Consider the following 21455-nt stretch of genomic DNA (forward strand, 5'->3'; position numbering starts at 1 on the left):
GATTGCCTAAAAAAAAATAAATTAATATGCGTTTTGTAGATAATACTCTTTTGATACTTATTGTAGCATAATTCTTACCGCATCGTAGTCTTTATCGGCATACAGTTATGCATTTGCGAAAACGATTATTACCCGCAATAAAAACGGAAATAATTGCGAAAGTGATTTGCGTAATATTTTTATTTATATCCAATATAGATATATATATATATATATGTATAGGATGATATAATAATTTATGTAAATAACATTATGTTATATAATGAAAACAACAACGTGGTAATCATTATACTAGGCTCTCGTTTGAAGTTTTATTTACAATCCTATGTGACCATTCATGTAAGGGCCGTGTAAGAGGCGCTTCCTTCGATCTGTATAAATTACAGCCTTCAGCTCGAGATTCTCAAACGTTCTATAATACTCTAATCATTATCAGCAATCACGAGAATTTATCGGTTTAGGTCCGACCGTGAGAGCGTCTCTCAACTTAAGGTATGTATGGTCTAGGAATCATCACGGTAACAGAGAAAGTTCCTGTCGGCATTAGGCATTAATTCACGAATACAGACAGCAGTCTTCACGCACACGCACACGCACACGCACACGCACACGCACACGCACACGCACACACACACACGCATACGCATATACGTTTTTTTTTTTACTCTGATAGACTTCGACAATATAGCGTTAACAATCGAAAAATATTCACTTCGACAAATCGCGCGGTGCATTACACCGTTTCACATCGGCCACGACATCATGATATACGTTTTGTGTATAAGTATATATATTTAATACTTGACTAGATCACTTTAGTTGTATTGACTCCCTCGTTAGTCTAGGTACTCAGAGACTATGGAGACATAAAATGTCTGCTTATAAAAAAATACTTGGCTGAATGAATTAGAAACGTTAATGTAGTTGCTCATTTTTCTTTCTCACGATACGCGACATTTGTCGGCGGATACAATAACGACAGCTAATGAAATTTGATCCCAATTTCAAGTATAATTAACGACAGTAGTAAATTGTCTGAAAACAGTCCCTCCTTCGTAACGTGTTTCTCGCTGTGGAGAAAATTTTCAGAGAAACTTGGCTGGCACTCATCACACGTAGAATTCAGCCAGCATCTTAGCCGGCTCGTAGTCCATGTCTTCATTCTTGTACATATCCATGATCTGGAAAAGTTGTTTGTATGACTAAACTAATTATTTTGGAAACAATGGACTTGGTATTTAAAATGGTTTAAAATGTAACTTAAATGGGGCAAAACTTATATTCAGATAAGTTAAATTTTTATGCCAATTATTTTATCTTTTTGTAATTTGATTATTTTATCTTTTTGATTTTAATTTGTTATAATTTAAGAAAATTTAGCTCTATGAGAGAAGAAAATTTCAATAAACTTATATACAGATTAATATATAAAATTATATTAAAAGTACATATATATATTTCTTAGAATCTTTTTAAAATATTATTTATGCATCAGTTTATGTTATTTGATTTCAATTATATCTCCATTTAGATATAAATATGTATAAATCACAAACGTACAGATTTCAAATATTGATAATAATAAAAGTTTATAGCATCTTTCGAAAGTTTTCTATTTCTTCATGTTTTATAATAGAATTTATAATAAACATACGATAAAACCATTGCGATTATTCCTGGCAGAGATTAATGCCTTTTTTCATCAGTTTTCTTAAATTAAGCTAAAATTCTGAAAAAGGCTTTGTAAGTGATCACGGATGATTTCGATATAGCGTTGAAAAACTCAGTTTTGTAAAATAATCTGATGTGTAAAAATAATCATCTTAGCAAATAATTGCTCAGAAAAATTATTCATATTAAAGCAATATATTAAATACAGGTAACTGATGGTAACATATATTTGATAGCAATTCGATGCAGTTTCTAAAGACTTTAATAAAATAAATAGAAAAACATCGTAAAACCACATAGATAAAAAATTCTAATTTCAGTTAATCACAAAATTTTAATATTTCAAATTTGTTGTATCTTGCTTATTTAGAATTAAGGAGACTTCATTGGTTACTGTGTTATAAAACAAAATTTAACAAATAGTAGGAAAAATAAAATTAAAAATTAAAATATTTTAAGAAAATAAGTTTATTGAGAAAATATTAAATAAAATGTAATAATTATATAACAAAATAAGAACGAAACACAATAATCAAAATTTAATATTCAATAAATAGAATTCAACTTAATTATAAAACAGAAATGTACAATAAATTTGATGTTTTAGCACGTTTATCAAATCTATATATACCGCATCAATACGTATATTATTCAAATAAATACATAAATATAAAAGACCTAAAATATTCTTAATTTTCTAGCAATTAACTTAGTGGAATGTTAAAATGGACGTTTACGTATCAGATAGTATAAAACAAATTGCTTATGATTACAATCCATATATTAAACATATAAATATATTGTTTCTACGTGCAAGCGCAATAAAAATAGCAAAGCTATACTATCGGGTAAACCTTTAGTCTAGCGAGAGTCTGTTGCCTTACCGCGTTCATATCCTTCTGCAGCTCCTCCAATTGCTTCTCGTGGACCACCTTTAGTTTCTCTTTCTCTCTGTTCTGCATCATCTGCGCAATCCTGCGCTCTTCCATAAACTTTTTCGTGTTGTTCTGCTGCTTCTCCCTGAGTCTACCCTCCTTGATTCCGCGCGTCTTCAAAGTCTTGTCGTTCATCACTTCCCTCGCGCTCTCCACCGACAGTCTCGCCTGTCGCGCGGTCATATCTTTCATCTCACGGTCGTGTCGCGCGGTCAGCTGTTTCTGTTGCGCCAGCTGCGCGGCCATGCACAATTTGCACAGCTGCGTCCGCCGCTCTTCCAGATGCCCGCGGACCAGATCGCGTTCCTCCCGGCGTTGCCTGTCGGCGAGATGCGACCACTGGGTCGTCTGTTCGGAAACGGCGCGACGAACGATGGGGTCTCTCGAAAGTTCCGCTTTGCTATAACATTTTTATCAATCTTGTAATTTATTCTATTATTATGTTAATTATATTAATCATTATTTTCTCAATTTATCCATGAACTCTCAATTCTACAAATTCTAAACTCTATCAGACCTGCGTGCACAAATGATCTTGCTTTATCCACTTTCTAAGAAAGTTTAACTTCTTTGAAAAAAAATTATATTTTAATTTTTTGTTTGCTTCAAACTTAGTTTGCTATTATTGTCTTAAAAGGATTATCTTACGCTATATTTTAAAATAAAGAAAACCTTTTCTATCTTTTCCTCGAGCTTTCTCTGAAATTCTGAAATATTTAAACTTAATACAATAAACATAAAATTTTTAGTCATAAAAACTTTTAAATAAAAATTTTCTTTTGTCAAAGAAAGCCCGGTAAAAATTGCTTACTTTTTACCAATCTAAATAAGAGAGAAAATCTCCTTAACTAATAGTAAAAGTTATTCAATTTACTAATTAAATAAATACTTTTACAAAAATTGATTAAACATATAAAGAAAATTAAAAATTTTAAATTAAAATTTTACGAAAATGACTAACTTTTTTCCCTTAAAAATCTTCTCTATTGCAACACAATGTTGCTTCTGGACAGTCAATTTCTCCTTGTGGTGCTTCTTTTTCAAAGACTCCAGTTCCTTTTGCTGTTTCCGTAATACTTTTTGATAACCCTTTTCTTGTCTCAAAGTCTCCAGAGTGATTGGATCGAACTTCATTTCCTCTGTAGAAATAAAATAAGTCGATTCGTTGTTCACAATTGACAAATTTCTATATCTTGCAACTTACCTCTTGGTTTTGCTGCTTCTTGGTGATGAGATAACACGTTATTTTTGTTGTCTACATTGTTTTTGCTATCACTCTCTTCGATTCCCAGACCTCGCATTTTATTTTGCGACATGCTTTCCGATTTCTTGAATGCTCGCGGCGCCGTTAAAGCGTCCATAAATTCTAAATAATAATAAAAAAATGATTTAAAAAACATTGATTAATCAATTAATCATTAATACATATTTTGTTTAAAATTTATTTTTGGTAGAAAAATGGTGTTTTGAATAAAAGATATACTTATTAACTAAATTATCGTATTAAACAGATCGAATAGAAACAAGATATACATAAAATAGTTAATTTTGACAGAATTAACAGAAAATAATGCTGACTAAAATTATACGATCTATTAAAATTATAATTGTACAACTGCAGAGTTAAATAGTAGTATAAATTTATTATGCAGAAACATCGTTGATGTCGAACATACCTTCAAAACCATCTGGCACATAGATTTTTATGTCAATGTTACAAAACAGCATAGGCAGAGACATAGGAAAATTTGCGTCGGTTCGCAACGCGATGTGCCGATATCCGGCTTGCAAACCGTCTAAAGGAACGATTCTCTGTCCTAGTAGCTTGCCGTTCGATTCATCGTATACCGCGAATCTCAGAGCGGCCAAATCTGGTAGGACGACTTTCCTGAAGAGAAAGGGCTCTTCATTGTAAACGGGGTTCAAACCGTTGGCGGGGACCACTCTTGTGCGAAATTCCTTGCGTATCGTGTCGGTAGGTAGGCCATACATTTCGACCTCAACGTACGTCCCGACTTTCTTGTCGGATAAAAACTGGCCTGCTATTACCTATTACAATGTTACGATAGTGAATCAATAATAAAGACAAATAATGGAAGCGTTTTTAATCTTGAATAAACTTTTTATAGTTCTCTTTCTTTGTATTTTATCTTATTTTCTGATTATTGATTATCCTAATACAAACCACTGTTAATATATAAAAGCCACGCCATATTATGCAAATTGTTCGATTTTTTAGGAAGAAAAAAAAATGCAAAAAATTAGAATGTGATATCGCAAGTGACCTGGATTGTCATTCAGGAAAAAGAAACGTACCTGAACGCTGCATTGTGTGGCGATCACTCCATCAACGGGACTCTCGGCGAAAGGATCAAAGCTCCTATCAGAACGTCTCATGAAGTCCGGCTTCAATAAGTAGCCCGAAGATCCGTTGTACTCGAACTTTCCTTGATTCAGTTGCATAGGCAGATCCGCGGTTTGAAAGTTCAGCGACACCATTTGGCAGCCAGCGTTCCAGAAGACCTGTTTCGCGACGATCGATCATTGAGAGACTTTTCTTCGTGTTTCCCGTTGCGCAAATTGCGCACTACAAGCTTGTGTTTTACCTGCGGCATATAGTTGGAAGAGTCGGCTCGTGTACCTTTCGGATAAATCCGGCTCATCTGCCGTTTGTTATAATTTACGAATTCAATGGCGGAGGTTTTCAAATAGGTCAAGCCAGTCGTTTCCGAGAAGGAAGACATATTGTGATGAATGTTCCTTTCTAAAAATAGTAATTCGTTCTTAATCGCAATTTATCGATTAACGCCATCAGTATAATTATAAATAAATTATAATTTTCTTTTAAAGAAACAAAAATTTCATCTACCTTCGGCTTCGTCAAAACTGGCGAACTTTACAGGTTGCGCATAGTTGACCATGGAAGACAGCCATGGATGTACATTGGTAGTACTTGGGATATAATTCTGAGCCGCTACTAATTCTATGCTTTCTCCAAAACCTACTGAACCAGTGACAGATTGCTGTTGTTGAATGCCCGATGACGTTATGGATTCAGAACTTTCTTCCTGTAGACGAAGAGAAATATCACCGTTTTATCAAATGAAACGTCGATCGCTTAATTCGGTTAAGATAAAGAGTCACTGCCATGCTCAATTTAAGGATCGTAATGATTGTTACTTTTACCGGTTGCCGTTCCACAGCGGCGGCGATCGCCGGCGGCGCACTGAAGTCTTCCTTGATTTCGTCCTCGATCACAAATTGACCTTGCTTGAAGAGCTCCAACTCCTGCTTCTCGACTTCGGGCTTTAGGCGCTTGTTCTTAATGATAATCTTGCGTTTCAACATACTGGGCGGCGGCAGCGGTACTCCTGGCTCCAACTGTTTTAATGATATTTTAGCCATGAGTGCACTTAAAACCACTTATATGAAAGAGCCACCAAACTCTGCGTGATTTATCGTAAGCGTGAGTTTAATTCAAGAAATTCTTTAGAAAGAAACAAAGAAAACAAATTCACTTACATTTTAATATTATGTGTTTATATTATAAAAAATTTATTGTGATTATATATCTTAATAATAGTTAAAAAACATTATTGGAGTAGATAATCCATATTATTTAAATTGATATTACAAGATATTTTACAATATCTGTAAAAAATCTATACGCATAAGAACTTACAGGATATTCTTTCAGGGGTTCCTTTAACAACAGATCACCCAGAATTTCGTCACAGTACTTGGCCAGTTTGTATTGCTGCTTCTTGCTACAATGATTTTCGAAGCTGAGAATCAATGGATATTCCGATGTAACGAAGGCCGTGTCTCTGACTGCGTATATAACGTCTCTAAATAGAATGTCGGTGCACATGGCTTTGCCGTGAGTAATTATCGGCTCCTCATCTTCCCCTTTGCCGTCCCAACAATCCAATTCGACGCACCTTTAAATTCGGATTGAAAAAAGAAAGAAACTAAAACCGGTAATCCTGATAGTTATCGATTGTTTTCTATTTTCTTACGAAGTGATCCTTCGTTTCTTTATTTATTAATAATTATCTTGTTAATCTATAAATTAATTAAATTAAAATTAATCGAAATACCATGGGAACCTAATTAAATATAACTATTTAAACAAACGTAAAAAATAATGATTGAAAAAAGTAAATATATTGCTAAACTATAATTCCTAAAACTATGTTTTAATTTATTAGAAATAAGCTACACTGGTTTGTTATGCTTTCTGAAATAAAGATAGATCGGTATATCGATCTAAATGCAATATTATATTCAAGCAGATGCATTCATAATCTGGTACAATCGATGCAGCTATAAATGCAACGGATATTGAAAATCGCTGCAGTCGCAAATCGGGAATAATCATTACTTCCATATTTCATGTAACAATATCCCCTTACCTGCATCCTGCAAGTAAAACTTGTCTATACATTTCGACGCTGCTCTTCCCGCCGAATTGACGTCCGCTCAGGTATGTGTTGTGGCTCGAATTGATGTAATAATGCGCCAGAGGTTGGTCCATATCCATGTAAACGTCTAGTCTGTCGAGGAAAACTGGAGCGTTTTCGTCGGACATCAGGTACCTTATGAAGCCGTCCTTCGTCATCGTTTCTGCAAGGGCGCAATTACGTATGAAAGAAGGTCGTTTTGAAGCTACAAGTTAAGCCGGTTCATTAATTCTTCAGTCCTGACTAAACCCAGATGACACATAATCAATTGAACAATTCAATTTTGCAGGCTCATTAAAGTTTACTTTGTCTTTGATATCTTTGACATCTTAATATCCTAATTTATCTAGTTTATAAAGAGACAAATGAAATATCTACGAGAGAATCAATATCTCACATGTTTCAAAGACGCGAGCGATCAGGTTTAATTTTAGATAAGTTCGTGAGAATTGTTCGAGGGAAACGTTGCGAAAATACATGATTTGTTTATCAAGCTCTTACTTTCATTACGCGCAACCTCATTCTGCTCGTAATCATTGATGATCTCCATTGCACGTTTCTCGTCGTAGAGGGGGTAGAGAATTTCATTCAGGGTCGGATCTCTTTGCTTCTCGTTGAGAAAGGTGATCAGTTGCTCCAGGTTAATTGTATCGCCCTCCGTTCGCCCTTTGCCCTGCGTTCTAGAATTTTCAAGATAAATAATCGGTCACGTTAATTAACATAAAACCTTCTGCTTGCGTTACGTTAAAATAAATCCAAATTATAAAGTTTTGCAAAACATAAAACATATGTATTTGTATAAAAATGTGTATATACATACATACGCGTGTAAAATATATACAACGAATAATATTGATGTAATTAAAATTCGTAATTAGGAGTTCTCGTTAAGAGAATTTTTTTTCACCTAACGTAATTCTCTTAACGGTAATTAAAATTCGTAATTAGGAGAAGTAAACTCGTGAAGCAAATTTTTTTTTCTACACAGAAAATATCTATTTAGATACATTTTCTCCGAAAAGTACTCACATCGACTGAAATAATTCCTCTATGTCGTTCCTCGGGCATATTTTGTGATAAAGCGCGTAGAATGCGTCGAAGGTAAAGTCGTCGGGTTCTATCACGTCGTTCTAAATATTAAAAAATGTATTCTTATCTTTGCAATATTTTAGCAATAAAAATGTCGTAGATCATCAATGATACATTTTAACAACCATCAAGATACCTTTCCGCTAGGTAGGCCTAACTCAGAGAGACACTGGTAAACAAGCTTCTCCGTTTTGCCGGACGCGAAAGTTCTCGCGACCACTTTCACTGGAACTTTTCCATTGGGGTCGACCAGCATCCTGAGTCGCATCCAACTAAAATTGTACAAAATGCTGCTTTATTCACGATTTTATTTACTTCTTCGAAAATATGTAGATAGAAGAGAACATTTGATATCAGAATTACGGTTTGATATAATATATATTTTTGTCAACTTTCAGAAGGTACTATACATTTAATTAAGTCTTTGATACCATAAAAGTCTTTGATATCATAAAATGTAATATAATCTTATTTTAAAAAAAAGTAAAAAAACATTCAAAAATATGTACAATTTAGAAAGAAAAATGATTTCGGAAGCTCTGTAATTTCTACTGCGAGTTAAATCGATTTTGCTTAATACCCTTTTGCGTCGGAGTGAAATTAGAGAAACGCAAAGTTATGCTACATACGTCGATCGCGGAACAACGTTTATGGCTAATTATTTCACAAAGGTAAACAGCACCGTTGTTTACAGACACGTTAGTGCAAGCGTATATAAATGCGTTGGCAAACTCACTGTTTCTTCAGACATGTAAGCGGGCAAACGTTATTCGCTTTGACGTTGTGCGTAATCGATCGAACGCCGTCCAACCATACCTATGACGACATATACGAATAAAGTATCATCAGATTGTTCTTTTTACGGAATGGGAGACTATTATTAAGTCCGTTGCGAGATAGAGATGTTAATCTTAAGGTGGCATTAAAGTAATCTTATCAGTTGTTACATCGCGATGTGACGCTACATTCGTTTATACCTACGTAGGTATGTACGAATGTAGCGTCACACAAGTTCTATTTATACTCGGCGATAAATAAATTTGCTACCTCAGCATTTTGACGCTATTGCATATTTCATATAAAAACGACTAAACTTTGCTGCTTTTAATGTCACTGATTTTTAGTAACATTAATGTTAAAAAGACACGTGAAGCTAATGAGCTTCGAGTAAAGAGCAATTAAGTAAATGATGCTGTTCGATAATATCTTAAACACATAGTAATTAAGCATATGTTTACAAATTGTTCCAATAATTGTCAATTTGTGTAATAACAATTTAGCATAGCCAGTATATAGAATACGTGAGAAGGAATTGATGGTAATGCGATATACAGAACCGTGTATAGCACATTCACGCTATTTCCTTATTTTTGCAGTAAAAACTAGCGATAAATTCTCTGGAAAAATGACACGGAAACAGGTAAAAGAGCTGTACGAGGCAAATTAACCGAGAAGTTCAGCATAATCGCGACTATGCGATTATACGTTTACAGGTTGTTTATATCACATCATATAATCGTCGTATATCGCAGGAGATATTAAGAAAAAGTATATTAACTATTATTGATAGCATATTCCAATCTAATACCGTTAATATAACAACACTATACTATTTATATCCGCGATAAACTATGAGAAAACATCAGTTTCATCAGGGACGATAGTGTCCCTAAACGCTATATCGGCGTCGCGTCGCGTCGTATCAGCCAGATCAGCCTAGCTCTAATAATACTTTACTTGACCGATAAATCGAATGGCATGTCGATGCTGGTGTTTCCGACGTTATCACGATTAGTGTGCGGCATGGCACGTGTGTTACCTTGGCTGTGGCAGGGTCCGGACACACGACGTGCTGATAATTGATGTTGGTGTAATCGACGCCAGAACAGATGGTCAGGCTTTTGTCTTCCAACTGCTCGCCATGCTTGCTGAGCAGTTTGTCGAAGAACTTGGGGTCCTGCTTGAAATGCGTCGCTTTTATTAGCTATTGGATGTTACCGTGTCTTTTTCCTTCTTTTCTTTTTTTTTTTATCAGTTTGATCGACAAGTACTTTTACAGCGAATTCGTGCAATTGTCGTAACTTTAAAAAATCTGAGAGCGCTATTATCATAACCGCTTGAAGCGACAGAACATTGTTTATTTTACCTTAGGAACGCCTCCGGCTCTGATGTCGCTCACTTGACACAACTCAATAACATCTCCATCCTGCAAGGAGAAGAGAGAGAGAGTAAAAATAAATTGCGTGTACTTAGAACTCGTAGGATGCTAAGAGAGTGTCCGAGACCTACCTCGTTCTTTTTGATGTCGAAACGAATGAAAGGGCACAAACAAAAGAGCAAACAAAAAAAAATCCTCTCACCTTTCCCTCGCTCTGCCAATAGATGAAGAAACCATACTCGTCGACTTTGAACAGGCAATTCAGCTCGATTTCAGTGTTATCCTTCTCCTCCGTCCAACGATCGAAGACGCAGCCGGTACGGAGTGCTTCCGGCACCTCAATCTGCCAGTTGAACTCGAACCTCTTCGTCATCTCCGCGTCGTTCCACCAACTTCCGACAAAGTCAGCCTAGATACGGCGTCTCTTCCGATTCTGCCAACAAAGATCAATATCGCGTTAAAGCCATCTTTCCTATACCGGTCACTGTCAAATCGAGTATCTGCTTTACGTCCGGGGCTTTGAAGTTCGACATTTTATACCTCGCATTCCTCGTATCCGTCCGTAAATTATTCTGATGAATTAAGATTGCACGGTATATCCGTGCGAGATACTTACCATTCGTATGCAGCGAATGTAAATCTCAGAGAGAGTTTATATTTTGCATGAATCTGTAAGTTTGATGTTTATTCAATGTACATCAGTTTACATGACGGAGGTACGAACTTCTATAAAGGATAAATGCCTATAGTGCGAAGGCATGGTATATATAATATCAAATACGTAATTGAACCTTGAGAAATTACTGCCGTTAATTGTATAAGATGAGCTGATTGGCACAAAACACGCAGTAACGCTGATATTCAGGTGGACTTTGTCGCTAACACGCAACCTATCTTGTTAGAACTCTTGTTTGACCGGGTATTTAGTTATAGTTAATTATTAGCCCCGATCTGTATGGCCTCCGATAAGCAACATGTACGAACGTAATACCTCAATAGAGCGGACTGAGCCTTCTGGTCCTTAATCGGGCATTAACCCCTTTAGAAAATAAAGTCTCAAGGTTTCTTGAACTTTAACCTATCAACCTATAACACGCAAACAAACGCCAATATTAAAATCATTACAATTAATTAAAGACTGGCCTAGAGAAAACAGCATAGCATTTTCTCCAATTAATTATTAAAATCATTTTTAGGGATTCCATGGAAAAAAAAATTTCGCTAAATAACGGAGTCAACAAAATTTTAATTACATTTAATGCTCCACTGTATTATGTGAAAGTTATTTTTAAAGAATATTTATCTTGCTTCAAAATTTAATGAACATGCAGGAATATCCTATTTCATTATTAAAAAAACAAAAAGTGCACTCATTGTTGCTTTTGTTATCTCTTAGTAATACTAATTATCATTAGTTAACGCGATCAATACTGTCTTATTTACTTCGTTAACAGTTTTAGTCACGGACAAATGTAAATATATATTTCGTATTTTAACATTTAAAATCGAGCAGATAATTGTGAATATCTTTTTTTCCCCACAAGATTGCGCATAGCTTTGAACGTACTTCGGCGATCTCTCTTTTTCTGTCCTCAGAAAATAAATATGAAAGTTTTTATTGTACAATGACGTTGAATAATTATTTAATCCCTTGGCGTCACATAATGTGTGCGTCAATACCTCAAGTCTCACATATTTCACGCATATTCCTTCCTTTCTTTACACGGGTTTTCAGTTATTCTTATTTTTATTAGTTCTTCTTTTTCTTTCCGACGACATATAATAAAAAGCTTGAATGGAGCACATTCTCTTTCTTCTTCTCTTTTTTAGATATTTCTTATTCTTATTTTTAAGCCTGCGAGAGTTAAATTTGTCTACGGAAAATAGAGAATTGAAATTAGAATAGAATACGTTACAATGAAACTCTGAAAAGGTGCAGCACTTGCATAGAAAATGGAAAAAAAGCTGACATTGAGAAAAGACGTCATCGCACACTTTGTTATACAGAAGCTATAGTTCGAAGGAAATGGCTTAAGTTCCTTTTTTTGCACACAACGTAGCGTTATGAAACTCTTTCTGATGATATAAATAAATATCTTTTGTGTATTATATGACGTGCAGTGTTCGCTATATAGTTGCATCATACAAGTTTTGAAAAATATGTTACACGAATATCGTTACTTAAAAGTTTGGCGATATAAGTGAATTTTCTTTTATCTGGCGTATATAGTATATACAATATTTAAGATGTACATATTATGAAATATATGTATATTTTTATTTAGAAGTATTTGTATTACAGAACGTTTCTCACTTGAATCATTCATTGGCTTTTGGATTTTGGATAATCGATACTTTGTCACGCTACAGAGAGCCTTTTAGCATCGTTGCACCGATTAACCTTTATGACAAACCTACACTATGTAGGACAAGGCACACTTAAATGTTGAATGCCGAGTGAAAAGAGTCATATCGAAAGTTATGTCATATATTATTACATTATTATATGTATCATAAAATCGTGAAAGGTACTCACAATGTTAAGAGCGTCTCTTCCGAGTTGACTTGCTCATTTTAACTCGCGGCTGCACCTGCAACAAAATATTTTACTCTAATTAAACTCTAATGTAAATGTTAATAATTGAAAACTTCCTCTACAGAATATTCTCAATGATGCAAAATGTGTTTGTTTAAAAAGTGGATGCTGCAGAGATCGATACAGCAAAATTATTATGCAACGAAAGATATATTTTCTTTATGCTTAAGTCTCTTTCTCTCAGATGTCGAGCTTGAAAAATATCCAATTTAAAATCGCAGACCCCATTTATTTTTCGCAGTTATCCCCCCTTATATCACCCCATTCTATTAACCGGCGATGTTAATTATATCTACGGGCAGACACGTGCTTTTCTGAAATGAAGGTTTCACTCTTCGATTAAGTGACTCAATCGATACCTCTGTATAATTACGAGACTTACGTAATAGGTTACGTATGTATAATTCATTTAATTGATGTAAAGTATATAAAATCTAGATAATAACCTTTGCGTCATTAAGTCTATTCGTTTAATGGCGTATCCTAATTATAACTTAAATAATGTTTCTTATCACTATCTCTAACTAGAAGAAAAGCAATATTGATAACAGTCACGAGAGAAAGCTGTTATAGCTGTAACGTATCAAGTAAATTAATTGTGCAAAAGTTTTATTCCCAAAAGTTTTTTTTGTGTTTAAAAAATAACGAAATAAGTAAACACAAAACTACATGTGCAGAGTAAAGTTACAAAATGTTTTTGGGTCACGCTACTGACAAAAGAGGTTCGGAAGATAATTGTAATTTAAAAATTTCTGAAAATACAGTCATAAAATGTGTTTCGTTGTAATTTCTTCAAATATTTTCTTAAAATATTTAATTAATTAAATTGGTTATCGACAAGATTACTTTACCATGAGATTATGAAATTGCTCTCTTCTATTATCTAGATTAAAAATACATCAAAGTAATTGCAAAGGGTAGTAAACAACAACCAGTGACGTATTACTCTCAAGATTTTTATTAATAGGTGACGCGGCATTTCGTTGTCTTTACGTAAAGGCCACTCCAGTACATCTCTCGACTGCAGCTTCAGTCATCTACGTAAAAGTTATCTTCGGAATAAATTAAAAATAAATCAACGAATTGTAGAATCTCATTTTTAATGTCAGAATCACTAAGAATAAGAATACTGAATTGCATGACAAAAAAATACATCTATTAATTATTTAAACACTTTTTAATAGTAGAAAACATAAATTATTATTAAAACGCAAAGTAGTTTTGTAGATTTTGAAAAATATACACAAATATGAATGTGTTATATAATTAAATTAAACATATTTCAAACATTTTCTTTATTTATACAGAAATACATTTTTTTTGCTTTTACATTAATACTTTATTTAATTTGCTAGATGGATATACTTTACTGTGTAATTTAGAATTTAATATTTTTTCATAGTATAACACTATGTTTACTAAAAATTTTATTGTAGATATTGGTATCAATATGTATATCACTAACGGATATCCCAATCTCCATCGCGACTTATCTTAATTAGTGTATGAGGAAATGGAAGTTACCAGGCGCTATATTCCGTATCTACGTACTACCGTATGCGAGAAGTGCATTTACGATTAAATACACATTTTTAAGCGCGACCGTAAAAATATTTGCGGCGAACCAACTCTTGCTCAAATATAAAAAATAACAGACTTCCTCAAAAAGTTCTTGTAACCCAAATTTCACATTATCAGTTTGTCACAGTTTTTACAGAACTTACGACGATTTATATTGTTTATTTATATTTATTGTTCTCATATTTTCTATAACAACTATCATATTTGTTGCATTTTGCATATATTTTGCGAGAAAAAACATATTGAATATAAGAGAACTAAATTTAAATTATATTACACATTAAACCTGAAAATACATCTGTACTTTGAAGAATTTTGGCAACATATATGTATTTCTGTTGCTATAAATTTTCACTACGTTTCCGGAATCCAAAAACGAGGCATGTTCGCATTTTGATCTATTATTAGATATCGACCTATAATTTTCAATCCGCAAATCTAAAGATACTTCAACGATGAAGTTATCCTTGAGAGTTTCAGCGTAATATTATGATGTTGAAACTGTAGTAAGATCTTTAAGGCTTTTGAATTTCGATTGAAGTTTAAAATTGAAAATGATTCAAGTGCAAGAACATGTGTGGAAGAAGGCTATAAATGCTATGCTCGGCATATTGGCAATAACGTAGATATGGCAGCGAAACATAAAATTACAAGAGAGGGAGAGTAGAAAAGTAAACATTACATTAATAAATGAGATACTTGGAGATGAAGAAGTTCGTAGCGATGACTCGCATATTTTATCCTCACGGTCAACCAGCGCAAAAAATTGTACAGCGCTGTATTTTGCAAAATATATTTCTTGTTATGATATACAGAGCTGCTGATGTAAAAAGATATTTGATAAATTAAAATAATTACTAAAATAATAAATGAGTACAATAGTTAGATGATATTTAACAAATTAGAATAATTAAACCTATTATGGCAAACAAATAAGCTTTCTGTTTAGTATATAAAATCAGTTTTAACAAGTTATGTACATATGTATATACCGATAATGAAAAACACTCAATTCTGTAGTCTCAAACACCTTGACCTATAACTTTTGTCGAAGAAAGATGGAGATACGAGAGAGAACTGCGAAACAAGTTTTTGGAAAGAATAAACGCAGAAATTTCAAAAGCAGAGATTTCGAATCTCGCCAAACTTGCTACAACGGTGACCGCAACTTCCGAGAATTATAGCCACATCCTCCCGGATGTTTTCTACTCGCGGCAACGCTGTTTATTCAGTTGATTTCGCAGAAGATGAATTCGATTATTGATGCCATCGATTTGTCAAACGATCAGCTGACGTCGCAATTTCGTGTGTAACGCGTCGATCGTGGACGAAGTAACGGAATTACCATACGAAATATTGCAAAATATTGCGACGCAGGAGAGGAGGCGAGGCGGTACTTGCATTGGAAATACACGAAGTGGAAACGCTCGATGTGCGCCGAATGCAAGTGCGAGTGCCGATGCCGTTAATATCATCTGTAATCGGCCACCGACGTCCCGACGTGTATCTCGTTAATATACGCGGGCGTTACAACGCGTGTCTATATGAACAGCGTGTGTATACGAGGCGCATAAACAGACGAGCGTTACGAAAATACGTACAAACGTGTGACTCGTGCCGCTGTTGCCTCCCGTTTCTCTTCGACAAACGATGGAAACGTTCTTAGAGCCCGGCAACCTGCGTATTCCCACGAGCTGACCGCATTAACGATGCGTTATAATTTATGACTACCATGCACGATCCCTATTGCACTCCGCATCGCGATCTCGTTAACGCAGCATTAATACCACCAAGATGGCGGGTGAAAGTAAGACTAAAGATAAGAAATCGGTTTGATTAAGATAGCCCGCTATTGTTCTAGTTAATCATCGATAACGGTTGATACAATAATTGCAAAACACGTCATTGTCTTAATATTTAATTTAAAGATTCACAAAATAATGTCTGTAAAATGAACGATAAATTTATTATAAATTAATTAACTAAATAAATATAATATTAATTGTAAAATAATGTAGCGTTCTTATTTCAGGCTAAAAATATTGATTTTATTTGTAGAGCTATTTTCGTTTACACATAAATAGTTTAGCGCAGCGTGGTTTGTAAATAGTTTAGCTTTTAAATAGAAATGATTTATTTAGCACTGCGATAAAAAAATTATGTACACATACATAATTTCGTGATAAAAAACAAAAATTTATGTTGGTTTATAATCTCTTACGACAAGATATATATAAATACTGACTCCATCTCGTATATCTAATCCTTTTTATCTTTACATACACATCTAATTTCTTATAAAATTTATTTACATCATCGTGTATCAATCGTTCTTTGCACATCAAACATGATTTTGACGCGTGTGCCCTACATATGATCTAGTATACTCTATATATGTTTTTGCACACGTTCGTAACTTTCGCCACATCCGTAAGCACAGGAAATTTTCAACAAAATATAGCGCTTCGTTATCCATAATTACAGATTATTTAACACAAAAGCTCTGGCTTCCAGAAATTTAATGCAATTATGAACGCAAATTTGCAAAAATTTTAATAACTCTTTCTCACGCTTGCATAAGTAATTTATTTATAAATTTATCTTTCACACATTATTTAGTATGTTTTGACCTTTTCAAGAGAAATTTTTTTATTATACGTAATGCAAATAATTTTTATGTAGATAAATCTTTTTATCACACGTAATGTAAATAATGTTTATCGGCTACAATTTCTGTCATAAAATCATCGTACCCATAACAGTATTATTTGGTAATTATAATATTAATTTTTAATTTATTTTTCTGTATTATAACAGAGTTATTTATGCAACTAATTCTTTTATTAGTGACAAGAAATATTTTATAATTATTTTTATTGATTACGGGTGAAGTTGTTTAATCGTCAAATAAAATCGAGTTTAATTTGATTAATATAATGAGTTTAATTAATTAAAAATTTTAAATAATTCACAGAATTAATATCAAAATGCGTCTGCACGAAATTATTAATGAAGCGCGAAAAGTATTAGAGCGAAACCATCCAAGCCAAGATTTACATAATTAGCGAAAAAACATGGTAATATTGAATATTGTCTTTTGCGGAAAATTAATTGCTAAACGACCGTGATTCAATTACCTAATACGGATTAATAATTATATAATTTCTGGAGCTTTGGAGGTTGAATTATACGATCGCGACATTGACCGTTCAATCACTTAATGGCCACTTTAAGAAGAATAGAAACAAATGAGGCTTATGACCTGACTGCCTCTGTTTTTGAGTAGACACGCAACTCTGTATACATTGCATTATATGTTAAGCTTTGTCTACGTCTGTCAGTGAACTATGAAATTTAATACTTAATAAGATTAGTACGTACAGATTAGTAGTACGACATTAGTACGTAATATTAAGTCGAGAGTAGATATATTTGCTAATATTTATTCAAGGAAAGAGAGAGAAAAAAATAAGTAAAATTTATCATACTTTCAAGTTGTAATCTTTTGAGATTTAGATAACAGGTAATTAAAAAATATTAAAGAAAGGGAATATTAAAGAAAGGGAACAATTTTTTATTTTATAAAAAATATCCGAGATATGTAAGAAATTTAAAAAAAATTGTAGGGAGAGAAGAAAGAAGGAATAAAAATTAAAAATTAAGAAGCAGCAGCATCTTATATTTATCGCAAAAGTTATTTGGTATGTTATTTAGAAAGAGAGAAAAAAAGTTACATATTACTTAATTATTCACGCGCTTCTCATAACAATCTCACGTGGCTTTGTTATTAGCTGCAGTTTTTATAAGTTGTGTTATGTCTTTCATCGTTATCCGTACAATTTCAAGTATACAACAGATATAGCTCCCGATGAAAAATGCGTTATGCAATATGTTTACGGTCGTAATTCATTCGCTTCTCGTGTTTGCATTCTGTGCGGTTAATGCAAAAGAAACCGATGACTCGCTATATCCGTATTATATCGTTAAAATTTACGAGCGCACTTCTCTCTTATACGATGCAGAACTTGCCGGAAGATCACAAATATTTCAAGACACAAATTCGAGCTTCCAAAAATATTTGCAATCGTAGGTACGATATACACACACGGATGTCTTGTGCAATTACGTGAACCAACAAGCCCGCATTTTATCCGAAGATAAAACTTGCTTCGCAATGAGTTTCTCGTGAGATCACCGTTCAATTGAACAATTGCGTAATTAAAGTTTCCTCCGAGCTGTTATTGCGTTTTTGTGGCAGTTCTCATTCCGAGAAACGTGCTGCGTTTTTGTCGCTGCGCACAAAGGAATCAGGAGATAATAATGACTTTTGAGATTAATTTTCTTAAAGATAGAAAACATCTTCCGATATGATTACTCCAATTATTAAGCTTCAAGAAGAAACTCTGACTCTTCGTGTATCCTCAACACACTGCGTACACATGTATAACGATTGAGAAAGCCACGATTAAATAAGGAAATACATACAGCGTTCCATAATTGATATCTGGCGAATTGTTTTGTACGGGATAGATACGTACTTATATTATTAAAAGAAGCTGAGCGTCTTGTTGGAGCGTCTGTTGCTCCGTTTTTGCTCAAGTATACGTGCCAGTGAGATTGGCGCCTATTTGAGGCATGCACTATAGCGACATGCACTGTAGTGCCATTTGATTTCCTCGGCAATCGCGCCGAGATAACGAGAAGCTTCGCGAGGTGTAAATGGTATTCGCGACACGTCCCGCCTCGACGAATACGGCGAACCGACGAATGGCCGGTTGATGACGGATAAGAAATCCGAGGAATCAGGTGTCGGACCGACGCGACGCGACGGCCGACCTGGTCTGACCTCGCGACGGGAATTTCGTAACATTCGCGCACCGCACGACGGCGGCGGCGCCTCTGGGTTCCCTTGACCTCGAAAATCCCTCGGGAAGCCCGTGCAGTCAGGGTCGTGTCCCGATATTCACCGCGGCCTCTATTCTCGCGCGCACACATATCTCTCGCGCCTTATTCGCGGCTTATCTCCCGCAGCGATAACGCGGCGCTGCTAATTAGCGCGAGTCGTCGTCGCTCCTCCGCTCTCTTATTCCTTGCGCGCGCGTGTATGCGTGCGGCCGGATGGTGCGCAACGCGTGTACGTTGTACGCGCGTGGTAGCACGTATGGGCGGCACGCACACGCGAAGCGACGCACGGCCGTCGCGCGTCGGAGTTAGCGAGAGAAGGTGCGGAAAAGTATAATGAGAAAAGGAGAAAGACAGAGAGACAGCGAGAGAGCGAGCGAGTACCGCGTGGCGCTGGCGCGAGTGCGAGTACGCACGTATACGGCGCGTCTGATTAATGGTTGCTGAACGAGATTGACCCATTCTTTTATTAAACAATATATGTCTCTCGGGAATCGCTTTAATAATTGGCGGTATCATAGTTACACGGTAAAACACTTTAATTTATCATAACCGGAGAAAGTGGATTGCAACTATAATTAACGCTCGCGTCCTCCGCGCCTTCGCGTAATATATGGTATGAGTAATTAGCGGTTAATAGTAATGCGCAAGTAGGAAGCGATAATGCATTTGGTACATCGCAGTCCGGCTCAATCTTGATGGTACGCCCTTTATATGCAAATTAATTACACGCGCGGAGCGCTAGAGCAAAGGCACCGCTCAACTCAGAGCGCTCGCCGATCTAATGGACGGAAATATTAACTCCGTACTCTTAATAAATACATTTAACGCTGAAAGTAAAAGCCTCGGTGCTTCCTATATTCACCTATAATTCAAGTAAAAATAATTAAAAATCAAACATTAGTAGATTACGTTTAGCAAAGATTGAAGGGAGCCTAAAGTTGGTAAAATCGTATTATGCAATTGTGGTCAGACTTTACGCGGAAACGCGCGTGAATCTGCGTGAACGCGGCGACCGGAAGCGAATGTCACTCGCTGATAGGCGAAAAATACGGAAGCGGAGTTTATCCAACCGGTGCGCGGCGTGTGTACGTGTGCGCGCGTGCAAGAGCGCGGCACGCGTGACACGTCTCATGACCGCGCAGAGTGGCGGCGGAACGCACGACGTCGGCTCTGTAACGCGCGCGCGTGTGGGCGCGCACGGTCGTCTCGTTACGTCCGTCACGAAGAATTTCGCGATGCGAATTTCTCAGTCTTACCGCTCTGGATCGGATTCCCCGCCCGCGCGTGATTATCCGTCGAACAACGAGAGCGGCAGCGACGACGGCGGCGGCGGCAGCGGCGGCGTTCTCATCCTCCGGCGTAGCTCCGCGCGCACATCAGCTTCGCGGGCGGCACACCGCGAGCGGCGAAAATTTCAAAGTGGGAAAATCGAGAGTTTAGCGGCCGGAGACGGCGTCTGGGTGCGCGTGAAATTGGCGCTCCGGCGCCGGACGTCCTCCAAGCGCGATGGAAGAAGAAACTGACGCTGCCGCACCGTTTCTGTTAACGGGCGAACCAGCCGTCCTGGCTCGATACCGTCTTTTTCCCCTGCGCGCATGTGCGCGCTCGTGACCGTCATTCAGTTTCCACCACATCTCGTCGGCAAGAACGAGATCTGCCGCCTCCGAGGCTATTGCATCACAAGCGTGGGGAACGGTGTATATATCTCGTCGGAAGTAGCGCTCGGAATATTCCGGCGATCGAACGGGCTCGAGCGCGTCGAAGACTTTCGGCTCTTCGGGAGGCTGCAGATTAGATGTATGATTAGATATAAAGCCAACAATACAAATTTCAAGAGTCCAAACTTGAAATTCAAATAGCTAGATGAAGATAAATATATGAAGATAATATAGTGCATGAAAAGGGAATAAATAAAAGTTGAGTATTTCTATTTGCAATAGATATATGACTCTCATGTAATTATAACTTCCTCAAAATCTCAACTATTCAAATGTTTAAACTATGTATCCGGAAAAATTTTCACGATCATTAACTTCATTAAAACTTCATTAAGAATC

General features: G+C 35.8%; 1 protein-coding gene across 3 annotated transcripts; it reads right to left on the reverse strand.

Moving 5' to 3' along the window:
• Nucleotides 1-162: 162 nt before the first annotated feature.
• LOC139813874 (1-phosphatidylinositol 4,5-bisphosphate phosphodiesterase) lies at nucleotides 163-20939 on the reverse strand. Of its 3 annotated transcripts, none has more exons than XM_071779690.1 (20): nucleotides 20655-20939; nucleotides 12853-12907; nucleotides 10519-10749; nucleotides 10305-10364; nucleotides 9978-10115; nucleotides 8895-8974; nucleotides 8295-8430; nucleotides 8099-8199; nucleotides 7571-7749; nucleotides 7022-7232; nucleotides 6289-6547; nucleotides 5787-5987; nucleotides 5476-5674; nucleotides 5213-5370; nucleotides 4923-5129; nucleotides 4283-4655; nucleotides 3811-3972; nucleotides 3568-3745; nucleotides 2556-3006; nucleotides 163-1181 (listed from the first exon to the last, which is right to left on the reverse strand). In XM_071779690.1, the coding sequence occupies exons 3-20, from the start codon at nucleotides 10687-10689 to the stop codon at nucleotides 1110-1112; spliced, it is 3336 nt and encodes a 1111-aa protein (XP_071635791.1). In that variant the 5' UTR covers nucleotides 10690-10749; nucleotides 12853-12907; nucleotides 20655-20939; the 3' UTR covers nucleotides 163-1109. The 3 variants fall into 3 exon arrangements, with proteins under 3 accessions (XP_071635791.1, XP_071635792.1, XP_071635789.1); XM_071779691.1 differs by having other exon boundaries at nucleotides 5793-5987; nucleotides 9978-10118; XM_071779688.1 differs by having other exon boundaries at nucleotides 9978-10118.
• Nucleotides 20940-21455: the final 516 nt, after the last annotated feature.

The sequence above is a fragment of the Temnothorax longispinosus genome, chromosome 5 (genome assembly GCF_030848805.1).
Source record: "Temnothorax longispinosus isolate EJ_2023e chromosome 5, Tlon_JGU_v1, whole genome shotgun sequence".
In the NCBI taxonomy this organism is placed as follows: domain Eukaryota; kingdom Metazoa; phylum Arthropoda; class Insecta; order Hymenoptera; family Formicidae; genus Temnothorax; species Temnothorax longispinosus.

What these genes read in the sequence shown, in the direction of transcription:
- LOC139813874 (XM_071779688.1), bottom strand. Translation starts at nt 10,689, where the DNA reads ATGACGAAGAGGTTCGAGTTCAACTGGCAGATTGAGGTGCCGGAAGCA. An exon ending in CTTCCAACTATATGCCGCAG is followed by an intron (nt 5,130 to 5,212) that starts GTAAAACACAAG and finishes GTCGCGAAACAG; the next exon opens with GTCTTCTGGAACGCTGGCTG. An exon ending in CCACACAATGCAGCGTTCAG is followed by an intron (nt 4,656 to 4,922) that starts GTACGTTTCTTT and finishes ACATTGTAATAG; the next exon opens with GTAATAGCAGGCCAGTTTTT.